The sequence below is a fragment of the Tiliqua scincoides genome, chromosome 3, assembly GCF_035046505.1.
Source record: "Tiliqua scincoides isolate rTilSci1 chromosome 3, rTilSci1.hap2, whole genome shotgun sequence".
Lineage (NCBI taxonomy): Eukaryota > Metazoa > Chordata > Lepidosauria > Squamata > Scincidae > Tiliqua > Tiliqua scincoides.
The window spans coordinates 9,214,284-9,237,276 of NC_089823.1; the positions used below are offsets into that span (position 1 = coordinate 9,214,284).

Below are 22,993 nucleotides of genomic sequence, written 5' to 3' on the forward strand. Positions count from 1 at the left end.
TAAAAGTCCCTTCCTTTGGAGGAAGCTACTCTGCATGCTACCTCACCATCTTTGCTTAATATCAAGGGGAGGGGACAAATGTATCTTGGGAAGGAGCTCTAGAGCTTTTGTGCCACTGTTGAGACAATCAAATCCTTGGTTATCCCCTCCCCAGATGTTTCCAAAGCTGAGACAACCCAGAGCAGATCCTCTGAGGAACGTCTTAATATACAAGTACATTCATATGAGAAAAAGTGGCCCTTTAAGTATCTTGGACCCAAATTGGTTACTGCTGTAAGCTGCCTTGAAGGTGCAAATGTGGAATAAAACTGGAGACCTCTAGCCTGGAAGAGAAGTCTTGCAATGATCAGACCTCCCAGGGAGTTTCAGGAGGAAGAAATGGGACCTCCCATTCCCTTGAGGCCTTCCGCTGTTGTGCTATATATGACTAGATGGTCAATATGGAGGCTTGGTTACCAGCAGGAGGTGGTTTGCGAGAGTAAGGAAAGGAAATGAGGTGTCTTTCTTTTGTTCCTCCTTTTATTTTTTCTTAATGAAATGACATCCAAGCTCAAGAGCCCTATGGATGCTGTACATCACTGAAACTCCAAGTCTTCGAAATGTACAGGGTCATTTGGGGTTTCTTAATTTTTTCCTCCATTTTACAGACATATGATATCTACTTCTGCACACCTGGTGAGGAATTCCTCAAGCGGGTAGAAACCACAACTTTTTTGGGGGGGGGGGTGGTGGTGGTCTTGTTTCACAGTCAAAGAGATTGGCACTTAACCATCTGTTTACTAACAAACTGAACAACAACAACAACATTCTGTAGGACATTGAAATTCTCAGACATTATCATGCAGGGAGGGGAGGGAAAAACATTCAGCAAAAATGTACTCTGTGTTACTGCAATAGATAAAAGTCACCTCATTATAGCCTTAACATAAAAAAATGGAATGAGAGAACCTCAAGTCATTAAAGACTCCTGCAGAGCACTACTGAAAACCTCATTATTCATGCCTAAAATCTGTACTTGTCTCTTTCCTGCTTTACGTTGGGTTCTGTGTGTGTGTGTGTGTGTGTGTGTGTTAAATCAAAACCCCTCCAGTGTTGTCAGGACACTGCTGCTTGATCAATTTCAATAATAGGCATTCAGGCCAAACATTTTAAATACAAGGAAGTCCAACCTTGGCAGCACCAAGGCCCTTTCGGCAAGACAAAGCTCCCAGTCATACCATTGTAGTTTATGCAAGCAAACAAAAAAGTGGCTTCTATTGATCAAGAGAAAAGAAACTCCCTAGAGCTCCCAATTTGTTCCCCACTCTTTCATTCTGCTGCACTTTTCATGCCACCAAAACATAGCTATACACAACATCGTATAATATGCATTTCGCAGGAATATAGATTGCTCCAAGAGCTGTTTTTAATAGGAATCGGCAATGTCTAGTCATAGCCAAGCATCAATAGTGAAATCCTAATTTGCTAAGCCTGTGATTTTCATACTGTCTGCCTTCAGGGAGTCCTTGAAACATGACTGCTGAGGAACTTGAGTGCGCTGCAGAGAATTTCTGCAGTATAGTTTACAGCACACACTCAGTTCACCCAGGACACTGGCCAGACCTGTTGGGCTTAACAGCAGCCCTCTGGGAACTGATCCTGAGCACAAGAAAATGCTCAGTGGTCTCCTATCATAAGAACATAAGAAGAGCCCTGCTGAATCAGGCCAAAGACCCATCTAGTCCAGCTTCCTGTATCTCACAGTGGTCCACCAAATGCTTCAGGGAACACACTAGACAACAGACACAACCTGCGTTCTGTTGCTGGATACGGTGGAAAATCTGGAGATGTGGGGCAAATGCTCTCAGAGAAGTGAGAAGCCACTCACCATGAGTGGCTTTGAAACTTATGAAAAAACAACAACCCAGAGAGTTCCCCAGACTACCTTTCAGGAATCACCTCAATTTGATGTGATTGATGTACAATCTAAAGCTTTCATGGCTGGTATCGCTATTGTTGCAATTAAAATTGTCCGGGATTGAAGGCTGTGGTTTAGTCAAAATGTCAGCCCCTAACATTTCACCCACATCTTTGGCGGGTATTGTCAGAGGTTTGTGAGCACAACAACACACTTGAAACTGTCAGCTATCCCAAACCAAGGACAGTTCTGAGTGTGTTGTGCTTACAAACCTCTGACAATGTCCACCACAGGTGTGAGTGGAAGGCGCTGACGTTTTTACTTAATTATCCGTTTCCCAACTATCCAAAACCAAGGTCGTAAAATGAGCTTTACCATTTTGAGCTAGGGGAGAGGGATGCTACTTTTGAATGCTCCTTTGTATTACATATCTTCTTACTAAGAGAAAACTAGCACCAACACTTTCTCCATTGCACTTGGAATTTTTAACAGGAGCATTAGATAAATGGGACACATCCTCACCTGCTGCCTGCAGTGGTGACTAAAACTCTATTACTCTCATGCTTCTACCTCCTTCTGCTGCATGTATAAATGAGGCCTTAATTAGAGCCCAAAGAAGGCTAGATATGAGAGCTGCAATATTTGCTTGAAACAATTGAAGCTCCATTCTAAATATAGATAGCCAGATGTCTCATAGAGTAAACAATGATTTCCAGCTTCCTTGGTGGAATTAATTATTCTCCTCTCCCCCATTCCCCAATAAAACATACAACTAAGGCAAGAATCTATCTTTCCTGTCTCTCAAAATACATTTCAATAATGTTGATGGCTTATGTGGTCGGTCTGTGGAACTCCTTGCCACAGGATGTGGTGCTGGCGTCTAGCCTAGACGCCTTTAAAAGGGGATTGGACGAGTTTCTGGAGGAAAAATCCATTATGGGGTACAAGCCATGATGTGTATGCGCAACCTCCTGATTTTAGAAATGGGTTAAGTCAGAATGCCAGATGTAGGGGAGGGCACCAGGATGAGGTCTCTTGTTATCTGGTGTGCTCCCTGGGGCATTTGGTGGGCCGCTGTGAGATACAGGAAGCTGGACTAGATGGGCCTATGGCCTGAGCCAGTGGGGCTGTTCTTATGTTCTTATGTTCTTATGTTCTTATGAATTAGTTGGCAGCTAGTGGCATAATTTCTGATTTTTTTTTTCGTTTATTCACTCATTCTTCTTGTTTGGAATGATTATTTTATTTAATTTTTATAAAACAACTATGGCAATAATATAATCACAATACGGGTAAAACAGTTCTAAGAAGACATTGTATGGTATTTTACTATATATTTGCCAACACAAAACCATGCTTTCGTACAGTGCAACTTGGAATAAAATGCATTCTTCAAATCAAACAGTGATAATCTGCAGCAATAAACCTAAATTACAGAAAGATCACATTTAGCAGAAAATATTTTGAATTATTAAAATTAATATTTTAAATAGTTGGATTCCTTTCTGGTCACCAGCAATTGTTATATCGCAAGGCAGAGTTTGTCACTAAGAGCCAGTGGCATGCAGGGTCAGAGTCATAGTAAAACTAGAGACACCTGAGATCAGGTTCCCTCTCACTGAGTTTAATTGACCTCTCAGAGTGGCTGTGAGGAATAGGGGTGAGATTATGCTACCTGAGATCTTGGAGGAACAAAAAATGCAGCTTTTAACATCTTTCAAAAACTGTTTGGGATTAATGGATGCGAGTTCAATACAAGGAGAGGCCACAAATAAAGGTTTCATCAATTGAGATATAAGGTATCTCCTCAATTTTTTTTTTTTTAATGAATAGCAGGCTAGAGACAGTAGTGGATGAAGTTACATTAATGTTTTTACCCCTAGGAACAATGTATCTAATGGAAGCTGTGGACAGCAGCAGATATGCCTTCGGGGATTCTGTTGGTCCACATCACAGAGTTGCAATGTTAGAGTATTACGGCTGCTAGCCATCAGGGGTTGACCAGGCTGGACACTAGCCCAGGGTCCACTTTGTCAGCTGACATCTGAATTCTCAGTAGCAGTGATAACACCCAACGTACCATTGGGGGTAGGTAAAGTGGTACCATTGGGCCCAGTGCAAGGCTTTACCCTGGGATCTTTACTAGCTTGGTGTTGTCACTGGCCATTTGGTGGCTTGGTGTGGCTGTAGCCAGTCCGGCCCAAAGATCACTCTACAGAATCATTCCACTATGGTGCACGGACAGATCTAGCCGGGAAAACTTTGTGCATTCTTCCTATGTAAGGAAGAACGATTCAAGGATTGTGCTCATTGCCTACCCTCAATGCTACCTGCAAATCTGTCCTGGGGGACTAATATTAACAGTATTATTAACAGTATTTAATAATGGAGATGAAAAGGAGAGGTGTGGGGGGGTGAGGGACAGTAGGGCATGTTCAACTCAGGGAGTGTCAAATTGCCTGCCACTGATTCATTTCACTGCAGAGGTCTATAAACAGACTCTATATTAGGGTAAATTTCAGTGTTAGGTCCATTTGATGAAACACTGGTGAATTCTTGGTATCACTGACTCTCTAAAGACCATTTCATATTCATGTTCTAACCTTATGCTCTCTTAACTCCGTCTGACTTTGTTCACTCGCTGTGTATTCAGTTGGCTACCCTGACAAGCTAAAAAATATATATATACTAACATTTCCAGTGAAAGCAAAAGTCAATTTTGTTTTCAAAAAGACCATAGCATGTGCTCTGTCATCACCAACGGTTACCTAAAAATTACATTACAATATGCAAGCAATTCGGTCGACAAGGTCAAGAATGTAAAAGGGCAGGGAAGCAAGAGAACAGAGATTTCTCGTTAAAAACCATTTAAGAAGCACAATCAAAATACTGTAGCACTGAATTAGTTATCCATCCTCTGTTTCTCTCATGGGTGATGCGTTGGGCTAAACTGCAAAAATGCATACAGCTCTCTTAGATGACTGAATATTGTTTGCTCTCTATAGTTTCCGAATGGAAACAAGCAGAGTGGAAGTTTGCCAGCAGCACCTCCATGGTCAGGCAGCACATGGAACATACATTCCATACATCACGGTCGTCATGGTTACCATGCAAAGCCGCATCGAGAACTTGTGGTAATGACCATGTTTCTCTGAGTTTGATTTTCAAATACAGAAAGCTACAAGAGAGAAGAACTGCAGCAAAGGGGAGTGAAATTGATAACGGAGATTATTTTGCAACAGCTCCGTTCTGGACTGTCCAGAGATTATGTACTCAAAAATATATAATGCACATTAATGTCAGTGATCGCAGATGCAGTGAGAGTGGAAGGCAGGGTAAACTGTGGGACTGACATCTGAATGCAAGTTGCACGGATGTCAGTGGATCCATGGTGCACTGGCCCCCTTCGGATCCAAAAGTAGCCCTGAGGTGAGCACATTTCTATACCATCCCACTGATTTGCAAGCACGTGGGGACTCTTTCTTAGCAGAAAGCAAATCATAGAAGAAACACACAGAGAGCTTGTAGGTGGAAGCAGTGCTGGAAACTTTATGTGAGTTGTTGGTTGGCAACCTTCAGTCTCGAAAGACTATGTTATAAGCCTACAGCACCCGGTATTCCCAGGCGGTCTCCCATCCAAGTACTAACCAGGCCTGACCCTGCTTAGCTTCCAAGATCAGACGAGACCGGGCATGTGTAGGGTAAGCTAGGCATGATCCTGTACACTCCCAAGGCATTCATCGGCCCAAAGCAGGCCAATGTTTCTCAGGGCCAAGCTGGGGCGGATGGCAGAACCCGGGGGGGGGGGGCAGATTAGGAAGGGAAACAAAAAATCTGGTGAAACTGTGGTAAGGAAGGCTCTAGTACTCTTTACCAGCATGGTTCCACCTCCCTCTGTCCTATTTATGACAGAGAAAAAGAACCAATTGAGCCACATTATACATATAGCATAATGTGTGGTCTGGCCTGCAGACAGGACTCTGATTGGAAAATTAGGCTGGTGGTGGCGGATACAGTAAACTATGTGTCTTTCTGCTTTCAGGTTTCAGTCATCCCAATAGCGTGGAAGAAAACAGAATACAGTGGTGATAGCTCTCCTCCTTGAAATCAGCAGCAATGACTGAGGCCAGAAAGCAAACACATACCTGTATATCTGTACCTGAAGTTGACAAGGCTGCGTGCTTAGCCCATGCACGATGCAATCAATGTGGCTAGCACTGAGTGGTGGGTTGTGGGGAATAACAAAAGGACTCGGGGTGCTTTTCACACTGAACCTGCTAGTGCCTCCCTCCAACCCACCAGAGATGGAGTCAATGGAGTCAATCCAATCCACTTTCCACTCTCTAAAAGTGAGAGGGAATCAGATTGGAAGGTGGCTGGGAGTATTCCATGGTTCCGGATTTGTCTAAAGGGGATGTGTGAATAAGTAACAATGGAAGATGTCGGGGGCTGGATTGCCACCTTCTGCGTGGTTTGGGGGCCATGTGGTGGTGGGTTGGGGCAGCGCCAACAGGGGTTTTGGACTGGGTGGTGGATCACCTTGAACTATCAATGCAAGGCAAACCACCGCTAGAGACAAAATGTCGGACTAGGCAGACCTTTGGCCTGATCCAGTAAGGCAATTGCTACATTCTGATGATTAATTGTATGGAAAGTGCTCTGTGTTTTGAAGCACCACAGAAATATTAACCTATGAGACATTATCTTACAGCGACATGGCAGGCATGGGTGAGTCTTGGAAAAAGTGACACCAAAACCCAGTTACATAATTTATGGACAGTATGCTCCAGTTTGGTGCACAATTTCATACCACTTAAGATTAAAAGATATCTGTTTCCCCAATGCATTTAAAACCACTCTTTTTCCCTCTCCAAATGTATGACGAGATAAAGCCAAAGCTGTACGTTATTTAGTATCTCTCATCTACAGGTTGCAAACTCATTACAGAAGCAGGCACATTTTTAAGTAGCAATTTTTGTATAGCTTCGAGAAAGCTGCAAAAAGCAAAAGGTTTTAAGATGATGGTCAAAGACAGAGAAAACAAAACCAGCAGTCGGGAAGAGAGCCAATGGCTGACTTCGCAGCTCCTGACCTAACAGCGGGCACATGCGGGGGGAAGGAGGGAGGAGGGTGGCTTCCCATTGAGCAAATCCAGTAACACGAAAACATTCACACTGAATTATTAGCACTACATTTAAGCAGGTTCGCAAGCTGGTGCCTGTAAAGATTGTACTTGATCATGTAAGTTACTCTAAAAGAAGGCAACAGGTCTTCTCCCTTTCCAGCAGATAGGAGTGAACAAAAAAGAACAAAAGGTTTTTGCTTTTTGTCCGCATGATTTGATTGTATCTCTGGCACTCATGAGAATTCCCCTATTGGCTGGCAGTTATCCCTGATCCAGTGGGACACACCTACCAAGGGAAGTCATATCTGCAAAAAGAGAGAAAGGTCACTAGGGCCGTGCTAGAATAATGTGGGGCTTCCCCATTGTGCAATGCTTCCTAACCAGGGTCACTGAACACCTTACATTCTAAAAGCGGACACTGGCCGATTGGCAGCAAACATGGATCTGAGAACCTAAACGCAGAGTGGTGATTTTCAGGTGCAGGATGCTAACCACTGTCCTCACTTACTGCTATTCTTCTTTGAAGCTCAGCCTCTCCCCTTCCCAGCCTGGCATCGAGTGAAGAGAAGCTTCTCAGTGGGGGTTGTAAATGCAAAGCACTCAATATCCCCCGTAGTCTGTGCAAATAGTTCCAAACTGAATGGAACCCAAGCTGCTTGCAAACCCAAGTTGATATGCTAATCAGTGAGTTGGGATTGACTGCTGCTCCTTGCTGAGTGTAGACAAGCTTAAACCCAGATTTCTAGATAATATGAGCCAATATACACTGGATAGAAAGAGGATGCTAAAATGCGGATGAACCACAGTGGGTCTTGTGTTAGGTGGTAGGTTGATTTTTCCCCCCATTATCATATAGAATAGTGACCTTCTCACAGATAATGGGATACTGGATTCATAATAATATTCATGGTCTAGGTTGAGTCACACTAAAGTGAGGCATCTCATAAGAGCGATTGTTGAAACCAAGATAGCTGATATTCAATAAAATAGAGTATTAGCATCACAACTTATATCTGTCCTGCAAATGTACATTGGGTTTGCACCAACTTAACTGTCCTGGAATCCCTCAAAGGATGTTAGGAACTGTAGCTCAGTGAGGGTTCCAAGAACATTTGATTAGAGATTCCTAGCCCCACTGTGATAAGTAACTCACAGGGTTCTCTGAGAAACACCTAAACCTGTATAAGGCTGAATGTAGATATACCCAAAGTTAATTTTTTTAAGCCTGAGGATTGCAAGCTTTTAGTATCGTGTTTGCTCAGAGGAATTGCATCTCCAGAGTTTCAGCTTCATAAACGTCAAAGAAAGTTGCCATAACAGCAACTGTGATTAAATTTAGATCTGGGAGTTCCCAGGGCATTTGCCAAGAGGAGAAGTCTCAATTTTTCACACTGGTACAAACTTTTGCAATTTGGGTTGAGCAGAGGCAGCCAGAACTGCAAGCTTCTGCTTGTAGCAAATGAGGGCATGTGAGCATGTTACAGATTTAAATCAAGCTTCAAACTTGTTTTCTGCACTAGGGCTCCAATGCAGATTTCTCCTGGAACTACATTTTTCAAGAGTGTTCAGCACCTAAACAAAACAACCTTTCCTGGGGCTTGCAGGGGTGGGAGGTGGGTGGTACGACCACTAAATGAGTTCCAAACTGGTTTCAATTTTGCCAAAGGGGGCATTCACTGCAATCAGAGTCCTGCCGCAAGCAAAACAAACATCCCAGGAGATCTTGTTGGACAGGAAATGTCTTTCTCACATCATTCATAAATGCTGAAAACTAGTTAGGAAAAGGTACATGCCTGTATTTACTGCTAGCAGTCAAACCAGTCAGCATTCAGTGTGCTTTCAGTGCTAAATGGCACAAAGCATTAGTGGGGAGAAAGGCTTCTTGTTTTTGTATATAGGCCAGTATATACAAGCCAGCTGAGCAGATCACTACAGACAGATGTAAAATAAAAGAGCTTTTGTGTACAAAGGTGTCACGTAACTGATTCTTCGGTAATTCTGTCTACACAGAGCAACAGAGGCTGGGCTACCTGGCTAAACAGGGGAGCATTTTTGTTGCTACTGCTGCAGAAGGAGGGAGTTCCCCTTTCCCATACAGCGTTAGTATTCAATTAATTTTAGCTCATCACAAACAATAAAACACTGTTGGGAATTTGGGAGAGAATTGGCAAGAAAGCAAGGAATTCCTTAGTAGTACCACCTGGAAGTAAGGGTAAGGAACCTACAGAGACCAGGACAGAAGGAAAAGACAAGAGGGTGGGGTGAGTAGGGGTCCAAAGTCATAAATGGGTGAAAGGGGAGAAGCTGGGATTTGCAGCTGGCTTATTATGCAGAATGAAACGCATAGAAAAATGACTATGTTCTGCCGTTTTGCCTTGCCACAGCACTGCAAAACTGTAGTAGTTAAAAATTAGATGAAATATTCAACTGAGCATAATCCAGACAGAGTGCTCAGCTGGCACAAGCCCAATACATTGGCTCAAGAGTGTCATGGACATGAGATAAAGCATGTTCGTGACTACTCTAAAGCCAGCTACGCCAGCGCAAGGATATGCGTTGACCTCCTAGCATCAAATCCAGACCTGGAGGGGGTTAGTAAATGCCAGTCAAAACAGGCCAACAAGAAGGGTGGGAGAGGGTCATGGGAGGGTGGAAGGGGGCAATTTCAGAGATGGATTGGACCTGGGAGAGGGGCAGGATCAGCCATGGCAGTACAGGCTGAATCCTAACCCCCACTCCTGGGCCCTGCAGCCTTATATGGACTGCTCAAATTTGCATAAGCAAATTCGCTGGTACAGTTCTGAGTAGCCCCATAGAAGTGGCTGGAGTGCAACATAGCATAAGGAGAAAAATTTCCTCTTATCCCAAGTTGCCCTCTGGCTGGCACTTACCTTGCGCTAGTACAGCGCAGGCCGGTCAGCCTCCGTGTTCCAGGTCAAATTAGGATTGGGCTGCCTGATGGAGAAGCTATCAAAAACAGATGGATTTGTTTTTCTGTTGACTGTTGGGATGCAGGAATATTCATGGTTTTCTGCTCCCCAAAGTAAAACAGAAAATTTCACCTGTTAAGAACTGTTCTAAACAAGCAGTGGGCGTGCAATATTGTTGTCAGATTCACAAAACAAAACGAGGTGAGCAACAGTCTGGCAAGAGTAGAACTGATCACTAGACCTCCCTAGCCTTTAAAAGGGGCGGGGGGGGGGAGACATGAAATATCTCAACACAATGGTGAACAGTTAGCCAGTTTTGTGCTTTAAATCACGAACAAAAGTGAGGTAGTTTGGTGTGACGCACACTGGCCAGTGGGGTCTGTGCTAGCTCAATGTACAGTGGCTGTTGGGGTCTGCCTGTGCTTTAAATGCGGACGGGTGAGAATAACCTGATATGATGAGAAACAGGATAAGCAGCAACCGAGCACAGTCCCTACCATAAGAAAGGCACTTTAAACGGTACTTTAAATTGGTGAGTATCTTTAATAAGGAATTGGCACATTAAATAAGATACTTGATATAAGTAATCGATGAGATAGAGTCTACTTTAAAATGGGGATGGGAATAGGCAAATATAATAAATAGCTAGATTTATGCTGCGACGTGAAAAGAAAGGTTGGTGCTTGGAAGGGGAAAAGTGATGTGCAACAGCAAAAATGACAGGGGCATCAAAATGGCCAGGCAGTTCAATGCTCAAGATAGCAGAAGCGGAAACGGCCAAAACTAGAAGGCTTTGCTCATCCTTATTTTGAGATTTTAAGGGAGGGGATCATGGGTGGGGAGGAGGGGGAAGATACACTGGGGAGGAGCACTGGGAAGCTTGGCAACATGGGCAGACAACAAGAGGGGGGGGAAACTGAGGCTGGGGCATGCAGGGTGAAGCAACACTAGGCTGGAGCCCTTATTAGTGACTGAGGCTTCACCTGCTGTCTGACCCTTTGATGATGCCTAATGCTACCTGTTAATATAACTATTAATTAACCACATAGACTATGTTTCCCCCCTCCCCCTTGAAAGGTTTAGCATTACAACACACCCTCTCTGACTGAGAGTCAACTAGATGGACAATGGCCTTACATCTCTTTCCTAGGTATTCAGATTGCTCCACTGAGTACCCCCTGCTAATGTTCAAACCACGGTTTAAAACTATGTTCCCTGAAGCACATAATCAATGAAAGGCACTCAGTAAAGATGGATATCTGACCTGGTATAGTCATCCTCCACTAGCATGTGCTTTGGGATAGGTGAATATCTTCCTGGTGAGATGGGGGCCAAAGAAGCCTTGTATTCTAAAGTGCCGCTGTTGCCTGAAGTCAATATATGGTTTTCCATGTGTGGGGAATATGCTGGAGACAGAAAGCAAAATGAACATCGAGCGTTAGTGAAGTTCGACATGACTGTTGTCTGCTTTGTTTTTAAAACTGAAATACAGTATTTGCATGCTACCTCTCTGCTGAACTGGTTTCAAGGTAGATGATAAATACAAAAATAAACTCTAAAATAAGAAAGTTTAGATCGCAGGGTCGCAGGGTGCATCCTGGGAGTTTGGGGCACAGCAGTTGAAAATCAGTGAAAAACTCTCTGGGTTCTGTAGATCTGTTTAGGGAAACTGTTGGGGCAGTGTTTCTCAAACTGTGGGTTGGGACCCACTAGGTGGGTTGCAAGTCAATTTCAGGAGGGTCCCATTCATTTCAATATTTTAGTTTTAATACATTAGACTTGATGCTACATGGTATGTGACTGCATTTGGGGAAATGTTACCGATCTGTACTTTTAACAGGCTACTATGTACGTATATGCTTTTAGCAATGATAGTAAATGGGACTTACTCCTGGGTAAGTGTGGGTAGGATTGCAGCCTAGGATTGTTAAAAATTTTCCTGCTGGATGATGTCACTTCCAGGAATGACATCACTTCTGGTGGGTCCCGACAGATTCTCATTCTAAAAAGTGGGTCCCTGTGCTAAACGTGTGAGAACCCCTGCTCTGTAGTAATGAATTGTCTGTCCCTCTTCCTCCATCAGCAGAGCCTCTACACTACACAATCCTGGCTTTAATAATTTAGCATTATTGATTCTAGAGCATTCTTCAGAAGCAAGTTTTCAAAGTGGTTCCCACAGGAATATGTTTAGCAAGATATATAGCATTAATTTTTCACATTGTAAAGAAAAAAAGAATGTTTTTCTGAAGAAAAAAAAATGTTTATACAAGGTAAGCTGGAAGCCATTGGGTAAGGGATCTCTGCATGCCAGAGAGGTTGTTTGATGGTTGTCTGTGTGTGATCTTCAACAAATTGGGAGGGGGGTTGAGGAAAATGAGGAAAAGTTTGATCATTCTGACACCCTATTTTTCTGCAAGGCCAGGGGGGCTTCTCCTGCGTTATTCTCTCCTCCATTTAGGCACAGTCATTCTCCACATGTGAATATATTACTTTACTAATATTACTTTACTAATACTGGGAGGGATAAAACAAAACAATAAAACAAATTACAAAGGGTTAACAATATTACATAGGCCTGAAGTGGGCCCTTTATATCCACAGGTTCGGAACTCACAGATTTAACAGTGTGGGTTCCAAATCTGTGCTAAAGGATCCCACTTAACCCTCCACCCCAGACGTGACCAGAAGAACCTGGTCACATCTGGGGGGGCTTTTTAAGGGCTGGGGGTGCAAAGTGCAGCCTCTCTGGGCCTCAGAACACCTCCAGGTGGTGTCAGAAAGGTACTTCCAGTTTTTACAAAAACTTCTGACACCTCTGGGGGGCTTCCTGAGGCCACAAAAGGCTGCATGCAACTTCTCCAGGCCTCAGAAAACCTCCAGACACAACTGGAAAGTGCTTCCAGTTCTGTACGGAGATCCTATAATGGCCCACCTGTGGTTTCCATTATCCATGGGTTTTGGTAACTGTGTGTGTGTGTGTGGGGGGGGGTCTGCGAACAGATCCCCACAGATACCAACTGTACAATATTTATTTGCTTTTCAGTTCAGTTCAAACTGTGATAATGAAGCACTTCTATAATGAAGATCACTTTATGATCAATGCAGACATCTATTCTTCATATAATATTTTTCCCTCTGGGCAGTGGACACTTCCTATACACTTTCTCAGCAACCCTTACAACCATCCTGCAAAGGCTGGAAGTACTATCACCCCTGATATACCACACATAGGTGGAGAATTCCAGCTGAAGATTGCAATGCAATTGAACTGCAGAAAGAATGGCAATTTTTTTTTACCTTAATTACCATGTTTAAAGATAATTACGGACACATATAAGGAAGTATTTCTTCTGTAAATATTGTATTTGTCAATATAATTCTATAGAAGCCTAAATAGAGAGTTAGCATCTTTCAATGTATGTGCCTTAGTATGCCAACAATTAATAAATAATTTCCAGTTCTCACTGAAACAATGGCATTTTTGCCTTCCTCAGTTCTTATGAAACATGTTAATTTAGCTATACTTGCACATCGATACAATTTTTTTCCTCAGTTTTCAGTCATGGGAATTTTCTTTTCCCTCCCTCCATTACTTCACATAAAGAATTGTAGATGTTACCCTGTACCATAACAATTATCAACCCCAGTTACTTACAGATTTCATTTATTGCATAAAATATTAAAGAATATGGGGACATTTTCATTCATTTGGTACGGTGCATAGCTATAACACTACAGCTACAAGGAAGACCTGCAATAACATTTGCAAAATGTCGCTAGCCTCTCCCATGCTAAAGGGACCTGCAACTTGTTGTGCTCTTCAGGCCGTGGGGCAGGGAAGATTCAGGAAGGGGGATTTAAAAAACACACCTATTTTGATTTCCAACTTCCTTGAGACCTTTCCCTGCCATGCTATGTGAACTAGAAGGACAGGTTTGAGACTGGCTGTGAGCCTGGAACCTGAGCATTTTATTACTATATAGACTCTCTCTCTCTCTCTCTCTCTGTGTGTGTGTGTGTGTGTGTGTGTGTGTGTCTGTCGAAGGGGGAAGGTTCTGGCTAATGGGGAAAAAGAAAAGATGAATATGTTATTTTTCCTTTCCCTCCTCTTGAAACATCCCTGTGTAGCCCAAGGAGAAGAATGCTGTCAGATCGCATTATGAATCCCCCAACCTTAAGCCTCATCCCAACTAGGAGCAGAGCTGGGAAAGATCCTGCCTAAAATTTTGGAGAGTGTACTGAGATTCTCCACAGGAGATCCTCAAGTAGGGGCTCAACAGGACAGGGGCTCAGTAGGAAATGAGGATTTCCTACTACAGGCACAGGGTTGGTCTAGATGACCTCATGAGACCGTTCCAAATCTATGATTCCATGATTCACAGCAAGTAGGTGGTCTTTGCCACTATCAGGCAGCTTCCTCTGCTCAACTCAAAGAAACAAAAAGAAAAAGAACCTGCTTTAGCCCTCAAACCAAAGTGCAACCACAAAAGCAGTAAACAGGTAAAATGAGTAGGGTCACCAGTTACTTACGATGGGTAATATCTGGTGGGCCATAAGGGTCCGTCATGTAAATGGTGGTGGGCTTTCCAACTTTTAAATACACTACATCGGACGTGTTCTTCAATATTGCTACTGCTTCTTCATGAGTTACCTCTTCTAAGCTGTAATTGTTTACCTGTTGGGAGAAGACAGACAGGTGTGGCAGGCTGGTTGGGTACAGGAATTAAAATGTATACATTCACATGCAAATGACAGGGGAAATGTTTTACTCAAGGAAGACAACAATAATAATATCCATCAGGTTTCAGAGCTCTTCAGACACTCCCACGTACAGTCAGGAAGTCCAAGATTGTAGCCAACTCTTTCTCTTTGCTAGGTAAACCACTTTGTGGATTGTTTTGTTTTGTTTTTTAACTGAAAAGTGGTGTATACATATTCTTAATAAAATACAAGGAGAAACAACTGGAAAAGATCACAAAATATAAAGACTTGGAAATTGAAATATAGCATATTTGGAGGTGGGGTGGGACAATCCCACAACCCCATTGTTATTGGTGCAATAGTCGCAATCCCCAAGGCCCTGAAGAAATATCTGGCCAATATAGGCATTGACAAGATAACAACTGAACAAATGTAAAGGGCCACACTACTAGGAACACTGAACCTTATACAGCAATTTCTCACCGGTTCTTAAACTCTTGGGTAGAGTTTGAACTAGTAAGCACCCAAAGGTCCCAATCCAAACATCTGGTGGGTTGTGACACCACTGATATTATTATTACTATTTTATTTCATACATGTGCATACCACTTTTGGGGCCCAGCCTACTCATGAGGCTACTGGTTGGCTATCCCATCCTGGCCATCCCAGTCTGGGCGGGATGTGCCCCACACCTGGGCCCCCACCGTACACTTTATGGACCCCCATACTGGTTGGGGTGCCCCACATCCAGCAGCTGCATGCTGCCCCCTCTTACCTGCCACCGACCCATCTGCTTCACCCTGTACCCCAGTTCTCTTTGCACCTGCTGACAGTGCGTGAGAAGAGGATCTGAGCAGCAACAGCCCTCCAGCACTGCAGCCGTGGGCAAGCAACTGTGTTGGCAGGGCTGGAGGAGAAAGCAAGGGGCTAGTGCGTTCCCGCAGTCTTCTTCCAAAGATCCCTTTCAGGAAAGCGATCAAAAGAGGATGCTTTGCTGTGCCATCTCCTCCTGGATCCCCAGGCTGCTTCTTGAAAACAGGCTGGGCAAGCAAACTTGGTGTGAAAGAGGATATCCTCATCCCATCCCATCACACTGGCCCAGCTTGTTTTGTAAAAATGGTTGAACCGGCCAGGTGGAGGAGATGCCACAGAGACGGAGGCAGTAACTGTTCCACGCTGCTGCATGGACCCCTCCAGCACCTCTGATGCCATCACATCATCACCAAAATTTCAGGTAGGTTTGTTTCTTTAAAGGATTTTTATACCGCTTTTCTAAAAAAAACCCAAAGCGGTGTACAACAAAGCAGAAGTACATCAACATCAAAACATCAGAATAAAGCATTAAAATAAAAACCATTAAAACCATAAAATCAATTTTAAAAATAACAATAAAAAAGCAGATAGTGGGTAAAATAATGTACAGCAGCATAAAATTTAAGGGGTCCCCAGGGAGTACCTCCCTCTCCAAAGGCCAGGCAAAACAGATGGGTCTTCAAACCCCACACAAAACCATATACCAAAGAAGCTGCTCTCAGATCTTCTGACAGCTATTCAAGAGGTGCGGTGCCACGACCAAGAAGGCCCTACACCTTGCGGTCATCCCCCTGGCTTCAGATGGCGTCGGAACCCTGAGAAGGGCCCTCTCTGATGACCGCAGGTGACACACAGGAATAAATGGGGAAGGCAGTCCTTGAGGTATCACGGTCCTATGCCATATAAGGCTTTAAAAAGGTCATCAGCAACACCCTGAATTGGACTTGGAAAGGAATAGGCAGCCAGTGTGGCCACTGGAGCAATGGCATAGCAGATTTCTCACACCAAGCCCCAGTGACCAACCGACCTGCCGCATTCTGCGCTAACTGCAACTTCCAAACCATTTTCAAGGGTAGCCTCACGTAACTGAGATATCACTAGGGCATGGACCACCGTGGCCAGATCCAACTGACTCAGGTGGCACACCACCAGCTCAGTACCAGGTTCCTGAGCTCTAAGCTGCACAGAGCTCAGCAAGGAGGTTCACAGCTGCTCAGCTGCACACCTTAGAGGGAACACTGGGTAGAGGTAAAGGGGGAGACCTGCACTCCAGGATCAGTACACTGGATTCCCTGTCAATCACATGGGTGAGGAGAAGGGGGGAAGGTGTCAACAGCTTGGGTACCACTTAAACCTTTTATTTAAAAGATGTTCATCTCACTTATCAAAGGTTAGAGGCCACTGATAATTAAAACAGATAAAAACAAATATACAAATATTATGCAGGCAAGAATAAAACTGACTGGCACTAATAACATACAAGCAGATTGTTATTAATATTAAGACTATTTATATACTACTTCTCAGCAAAAAGTAGTTCACCAAGTGGTTTACGCATCAAAAAAATCAGTATTTGCATGCCATATAGGCATCATCAACAGGTCATCATAGGGTCATCATTTATAGGTCATCATCAACAGTTTGAATTGGGTTTAGAATTGAATGGGCAGCCAGTGTAGCTCCTGCCTCCCCTCTCCCTGAGTAACAGTATGACCGAGTCAAGACTTCTCTTGGGTTTAACTCATTGATAACTTTACAGTGTGAACTAGATTATGAGGGGCAGGCAGAATTGTGTCATAATCTTTAGGGTGTCAGCTGGCTATGGGTTGGCCATCCCATCCTGGCCATCCCAGTTTTAAAGGAAGAGGAAAGGGGGGAAGCAGAGGGAAGAGATTTCAAGGACCACACCTGACATATCAGAATAGGAATCTGGCTCTTGCCTTGAAGCAAGATAAGGGTAGATGGAACACTAGCTTGGGAATGCGGTTCAAAGTCTGTGGTACAGCACAAGCTTCACATGTAGAAGGTCCCAGGTTTGGTCCCTGCAATCTCTTAGTAGGACTGGAAAAGAGACATAAAAGGCCTTTAAAAGGGGATTGGACAAGTTTCTGGAGGAAAAATCCATTATGGGGTACAAGCCATGATGTGTATGCGCAACCTCCTGATTTTAGAAATGGGTTATGTCAGAATGCCAGATGCAAGGGAGGGCACCAGGATGAGGTCTCTTGTTATCTAGTGTGCTCCCTGGGGCATTTGGTGGGCCGCTGTGAGATACAGGAAGCTGGACTAGATGGGCCTATGGCCTGATCCAGTGGGGCTGTTCTTATGTTCTTATGAAAAATACCCCCATTCTGAAACTTTGGACACTGCCAATCAGGGTCAATATTGAGCTAGATCAAGAGCTGCCAAACCCCAGCCCACAGGCTGGATGTGGCCCTGCAAGATTATCGTCCGGGAGTGGTGTAGCAGTGGCAAAACCTTACTGCTCTGTGCTGCAGTCAACATTTGTTGCCCCCCGATTTTTACAGACTTGCAGTGGGCAGCCATTTCTGCCAGGAAGTCAGGGCAGAGCCTACTGGGGTGACAGGCAGCAGAAGCTGCTGCCCAGCGTGAGTCTATGCGAAGATTGGGGGCAATGAACATTGACTGCAGAGCAGAACGGTAAAAGCTTCACCACCGCTGTGCCCCACCTGGGTGGATAAACTTGGAGTACAGCATGGCATGGTTAAGAGACCGCTAAGCTAGATGAATGGTCTGACTCAGTATAACGAAGCTTCATATGTTAAATGAAGCTTTTCCTCCTTGGTTCTGGGCCTCCTGCTGATGCTTTGGTCTCTTGGCTTCCTCAATTTGATTCTCCCACTTCCCAGCCAACTGAAGCCACCTGACTCCACTGCTGAGTCCAAGGCAAAGTGATCACCTGGGACTATCTAAAAACACCAGTTTATGCCCCTCAGTGGTGCAATTCATATCTTACATCTTTTTCTCCTGGAGGCTTCTATCAACTCAAATCCAAATGGAAAATTCTAAAGAAAGTCTACTCCTACTGCCCTCGGCAGCTTCAAAAAATTGATCCCAAGGTGCAGATTTAAAGCTGCATGAAATTAACCGTAATGTGGCTAGCTCCACTAGGTGTCTAAAATATGAATTCTGCTTCATCCACAACCAAGCATAGTTTCAGCATGAAAACAGGGGCAAGTCTTCTGTAAAGCAAATTGTGCAAGAGGTGCTTCCATGGATCACACCTCATCTTGTGATCCCGGTTAAGAGATCTTACCAATCTTTCCCTACTGTTTATCTTGCCTTCGCTCCTGTCTATTGTCCCCAAGGCATGGCTGACGTCAGGGATCAAGCAAGTTGGATACCAGCTGAGGGCCCATGTCCATTACTGGGGACACCTGGCCAGGCCAACCCGGTGTAATCCCTCAGTGGCAGTATTAGATCCCAAAGTACCATCAGGGGGTGGATGGGTGTGTGTGCCATGGGGGGGGGGCAATACAGCAATCTGGTGCCAACATGATCTCAAACAAACTCTGCTTGGACTTCCTTTTCTCTGTGAACTAGGCCAACCTTAATTTTTGGCCAACTGAGACCAGAAGGCTAAGTTGTTCACTGTGCAATAAACATTTTGGGTCATCTCTCATTCCCACTCCAGACAAAATCAGACAGACTTGGTCCAAGTTCTCAGGTGGTAAACCTCATGCCTGGGCTGTACCACTTCAGACGTCTTGTGGGGGCTCCCTTCACTGAAATGTCCTATATCTTTCCCCCACCAAATCTGTTCCCTGAGCCAGTCATCTCAGCCAGCATCATGGAAAGGCTGCCTCTAGTACATGCACATCTGCGGGTTTGTTGGCATTTCCATTCAAAATGGTGAGGAATAAATAAGCTGCCTTTGCTGAATCAGAACATTTGTTCATCCAGGTCAGTGCTGCCTAAACAGTTTGGGCATCACTTATCCAGAATTCTGAAATCCAAAGTATTCCAAAAACCACAACTTTTTTGAGTGCCGACATGACACCACAAATGGAAAATTCCACACCTGGACCTCATGCGACAGGTTGCACAAAACGCACAAAATTATTAAAAATCTTGTATAAAATTGCCTTCAGGCTATGTGTATAAGGTGTATATGAAACATTAATGAATTTCATGTTTAGACTTGGGCCCCAAACCCAATAACTCTCATTAGGTATATGCAAGTATTCCAAAATATGGAAAAATCCAATATCCAAAATGCTTCTGGTTCCAAACACTTTGGATAAGGGATGCCCAATCTGTAGTGGCTAACAGCAGCTCTCAAGGTTCACAGTCAGAGCCTGCTGTAGGCTGAATGGCGATATGGAAAATAATTAAAATCAGCAAACATATGAACCATTTGTCCATCAAGATGATACTGTCAACCCTGGCTCTCCAACTTTTCAAGACAGAGGTGTTTCTCAGCCCTCTCCAGAGTCGCCAGGGTTGAACCTGGAACTGTCAGCATGGTGCCTCTCCCCTTACAAGTCCATTGATCCACAAGTCCATTGATCCAGATAGTGCAAGGGATGCCAGCAGAGTTCCAGCTTTCTGTCAAAGACACAGCAATGTAACCAAATCCGTTGTTTATTTTCTTCCCGTCCCTACATTCAATCAGAAGCAGATGCCACATATTCAGTTCTGTGAGGGATAATACATCGGCAATTAGGTGAAACAATAGACTGGCTTTCTTAAAGCAATTTTAGGCCTTCAGCGAAAAGAGCTACTTCCTTTTCCAAGCTCTCCAAATCATGAGCTTTTAAAAGGCCACATGAATAAGCAGCCATGGACCAATTACAGCCTGCCCATTCACAGATGTGCACTGGAGAATGCTTGCTCAAGTTACACTTCAACACAGTGGAAGGGGGGGGGGAAATAATTTTCAATCGTTTTGCACAAAACTTTGCAGCTCCCAAAATGAGCATTCATCTTCCTCTTAGTTCCAATCCAGTCCAATCCCAATGAGACACGTCCAACAGATGTAAAGAACAATTTTCCACTTGAGCAAGAAATTTAAATAAAATGTGTACATCCCCCTGGAACTCTTCCCTTGCTTCCCACTCTCTTCTGACATTCCTGCCAGCTTGATTTTCTTGAATGCAAAACAAAGGTTGCTTGGAGGGTTCAAAGATGCTCTGAGTGCCTCTTGTCTTCAGAGATGGCTGGACTACTTCCAAACTGACTTAAAGCGGCCAGCTAGGGATCATGCATAATAAGAGGAGAACAAATAGGAGGAAATCATTTATTTATTGCCTTTGTAGCCCTCCTTTCTTCTATGGAGCTGAGTGCAGCAAAGATGGGGGCCCCTGGTGGTCTGCCATCCAGGAACTTCACACAAACTTGCTTAGCTTCCCAGAGAGAACTTCTGTAGGTAGATTTGGGCCTTTCTCCAGACCAGCTGCTTTCCACTGGAGCTGCATGAATTTCTCCGTGCTCGACTCATACAGTCAAATGCAAACTGCAATCCGAGGAACGGCAACTTCTAATTTGTTCTTCATGCATTCATATCTGCCCAGATTGACCCCAAATTCCTCAGAAGCGTGCTGTGTACATGTTATCGGTATTGTATAGAATGCCTCAGTATTGAAAAGAATGCCTACCATGCTTTGGCAAAGTATGGAATAAGTTTATTTCATTCTGGCCATATAAACTTTACCTAGGGATTTTACTAGAATGCCTAGGTATGCTGTAGAACAGGGGTGTCCAAAGTTTTTGGTAGGAGGGCCACATCATCTCTCTGACACTATGTTGGGGGCCGGGGGGGGGAAAGAATTAATTTACATTTAAAATTTGAATAAATTTACACAAGTTTACATAAATGAATATATTAAAGATGAACTTATATAAACGATTGAAGGTCTTGCAATAGCTCAAGCTTGCACAAAGCAAGGCTGGCCTTTCATTTGCTGCCGCTACTGCATCACAGACGTGAAACAGCAAGCAGTGGAGGGAGCCCTCATGCCACAGCTCACATGAGTGGACAAACAGTCGCCCTCGCGCTGAGAGAAGTTGCGTTGGGCCAGTGCGGGCTTCAACAATTCTCTGGAGGGCCAGAGGCTCATTGGAGACTGGGGGCTCCCTGAGGGCTGCATTGAGAGGCCTCGAGGGCCACAAGTGGCCCCAGGGCCGGGGTTTGGACACCCCTGCTGTAGAATATGCAGCATTTGGGGGCACAGTACAAAATAAGTACAAACAAAGGACACAGTACATAGTACCAAAAATTCTTATTTAGTCCTGACCTAACACCCCTGGGTCATGCCTTCTCCCCTCTGCCAGATCTTTCTTGGGTCAGTTCTGGTCCTCCTGGTAGTCTGTGCTCCAGTCCCTCCAAAGCTTCTTTGCTTTCTCCAGCTTCCCTTTAGTCCCTTCTGTTCATCTTCCACCCTCTTGACCAGCCTTCCAACGTGGCCCTACAGCCTCTTTCTTCACCTTCCTTCTACCACTCCCTTTATTATTATTATTATTATTAATAGTATTTATATATTTCTTGCCAGAGGCTGCTCTCCAGAGGCAGTTTCTGGAAGGGACCATCAGGCCCAGCTGGGGAGACTGTTTGGCTGGGGGGTGGAGTCTGCAGGCCTACCTGATTGCTCTCCTCCTCCTCTCTCCCCAGGTATTTCCAGCTTGCTGGGCTTGCCAGAGGCGCGAGCCTTTGGCGCGAGCCGAAGGGCAAGAGCCAAAGGGCTCTTGGCCCGTGGCTCTTAGCCTGGGGCTCGTGCCCGGAAGATCAGGTGCCCTCTCCGTCAGCGGACCAACTAACAGTAGTCGGATACCCTCCCCGTCGGTGGAGGCAGGGGAGAGAGGAGCAACAATTGTTTTTACAGCAGAGGATCCGCCTGCAGGCCAGTTTCGGAAGGCGGGCCTCACCACATGTGTGTGCTCTTAGGAGGGAGCTCAGGGGAAGGGAAGGGTGCCACTATCAAGAGAGTGACGGGCCAGGGGAGATATGGCGGTGGGGGTCGGACAGGCCGTTACAGGAGAAGGAGAGTTAATCACAGGCAGATCATCTCCCCTTCTGGTCCCTCCCCCAATTCTCGGATGCCTGGTGGTCTTGGCGGTGAGTCCCTGGATCTGAAGCTGCTACTTTTGAATGCCAGATCGGTGAATAATAAGACCTGTATCATCCAGGATTTGATTCTGGATGAGAAAGCCGACCTGGTATGCATTACGGAGACCTGGCTGGATGTGGAGGGAGGCGTTAGTCTCTCTGAACTTTGTCCGCCAGGCTTCCAGGTGTTGCAGCAGCCAAGATTGCAGGGACGGGGAGGGGGAGTTGCAGTGGTCTATCATGAGTCCATCTCCCTCACCAGGTGCCCTGTCCAGCAGTCTGCTGGGTTCAAGTGCCTGCATGTTGTGTTGAGAGGACCGGACAGGATTGGGATTCTGTTGGTGTACCGCCCGCCCTGCTGCCCAACAGTCTCCCTGCCTGAGCTGACTGGGGTGATCTCGGTGGTGGCATTGAAGGCCCCCCGCCTGTTAGTGCTGGGGGACTTCAATGTTCATGCCGAG

General features: G+C 44.8%; 1 protein-coding gene and 1 pseudogene across 6 annotated transcripts in view; both read right to left on the reverse strand.

The window, feature by feature from the left end:
- The window catches only part of DLG2 (discs large MAGUK scaffold protein 2), a 1,048,787-nt gene that overhangs the window by 203,553 nt on the left and 822,241 nt on the right, over positions 1-22,993 (reverse strand). For all 6 annotated transcript variants that reach the window (XM_066618862.1, XM_066618867.1, XM_066618866.1 and 3 more), the window contains 2 exons: positions 14,483-14,627; positions 11,217-11,358 (listed from right to left, as the gene is read on the reverse strand). In XM_066618862.1, coding sequence (XP_066474959.1) covers positions 11,217-11,358; positions 14,483-14,627 — 287 coding nt within the window. The remainder of the gene's footprint in view (positions 1-11,216; positions 11,359-14,482; positions 14,628-22,993) is intronic.
- Positions 5,497-5,615, reverse strand: LOC136646648 (5S ribosomal RNA; annotated as a pseudogene).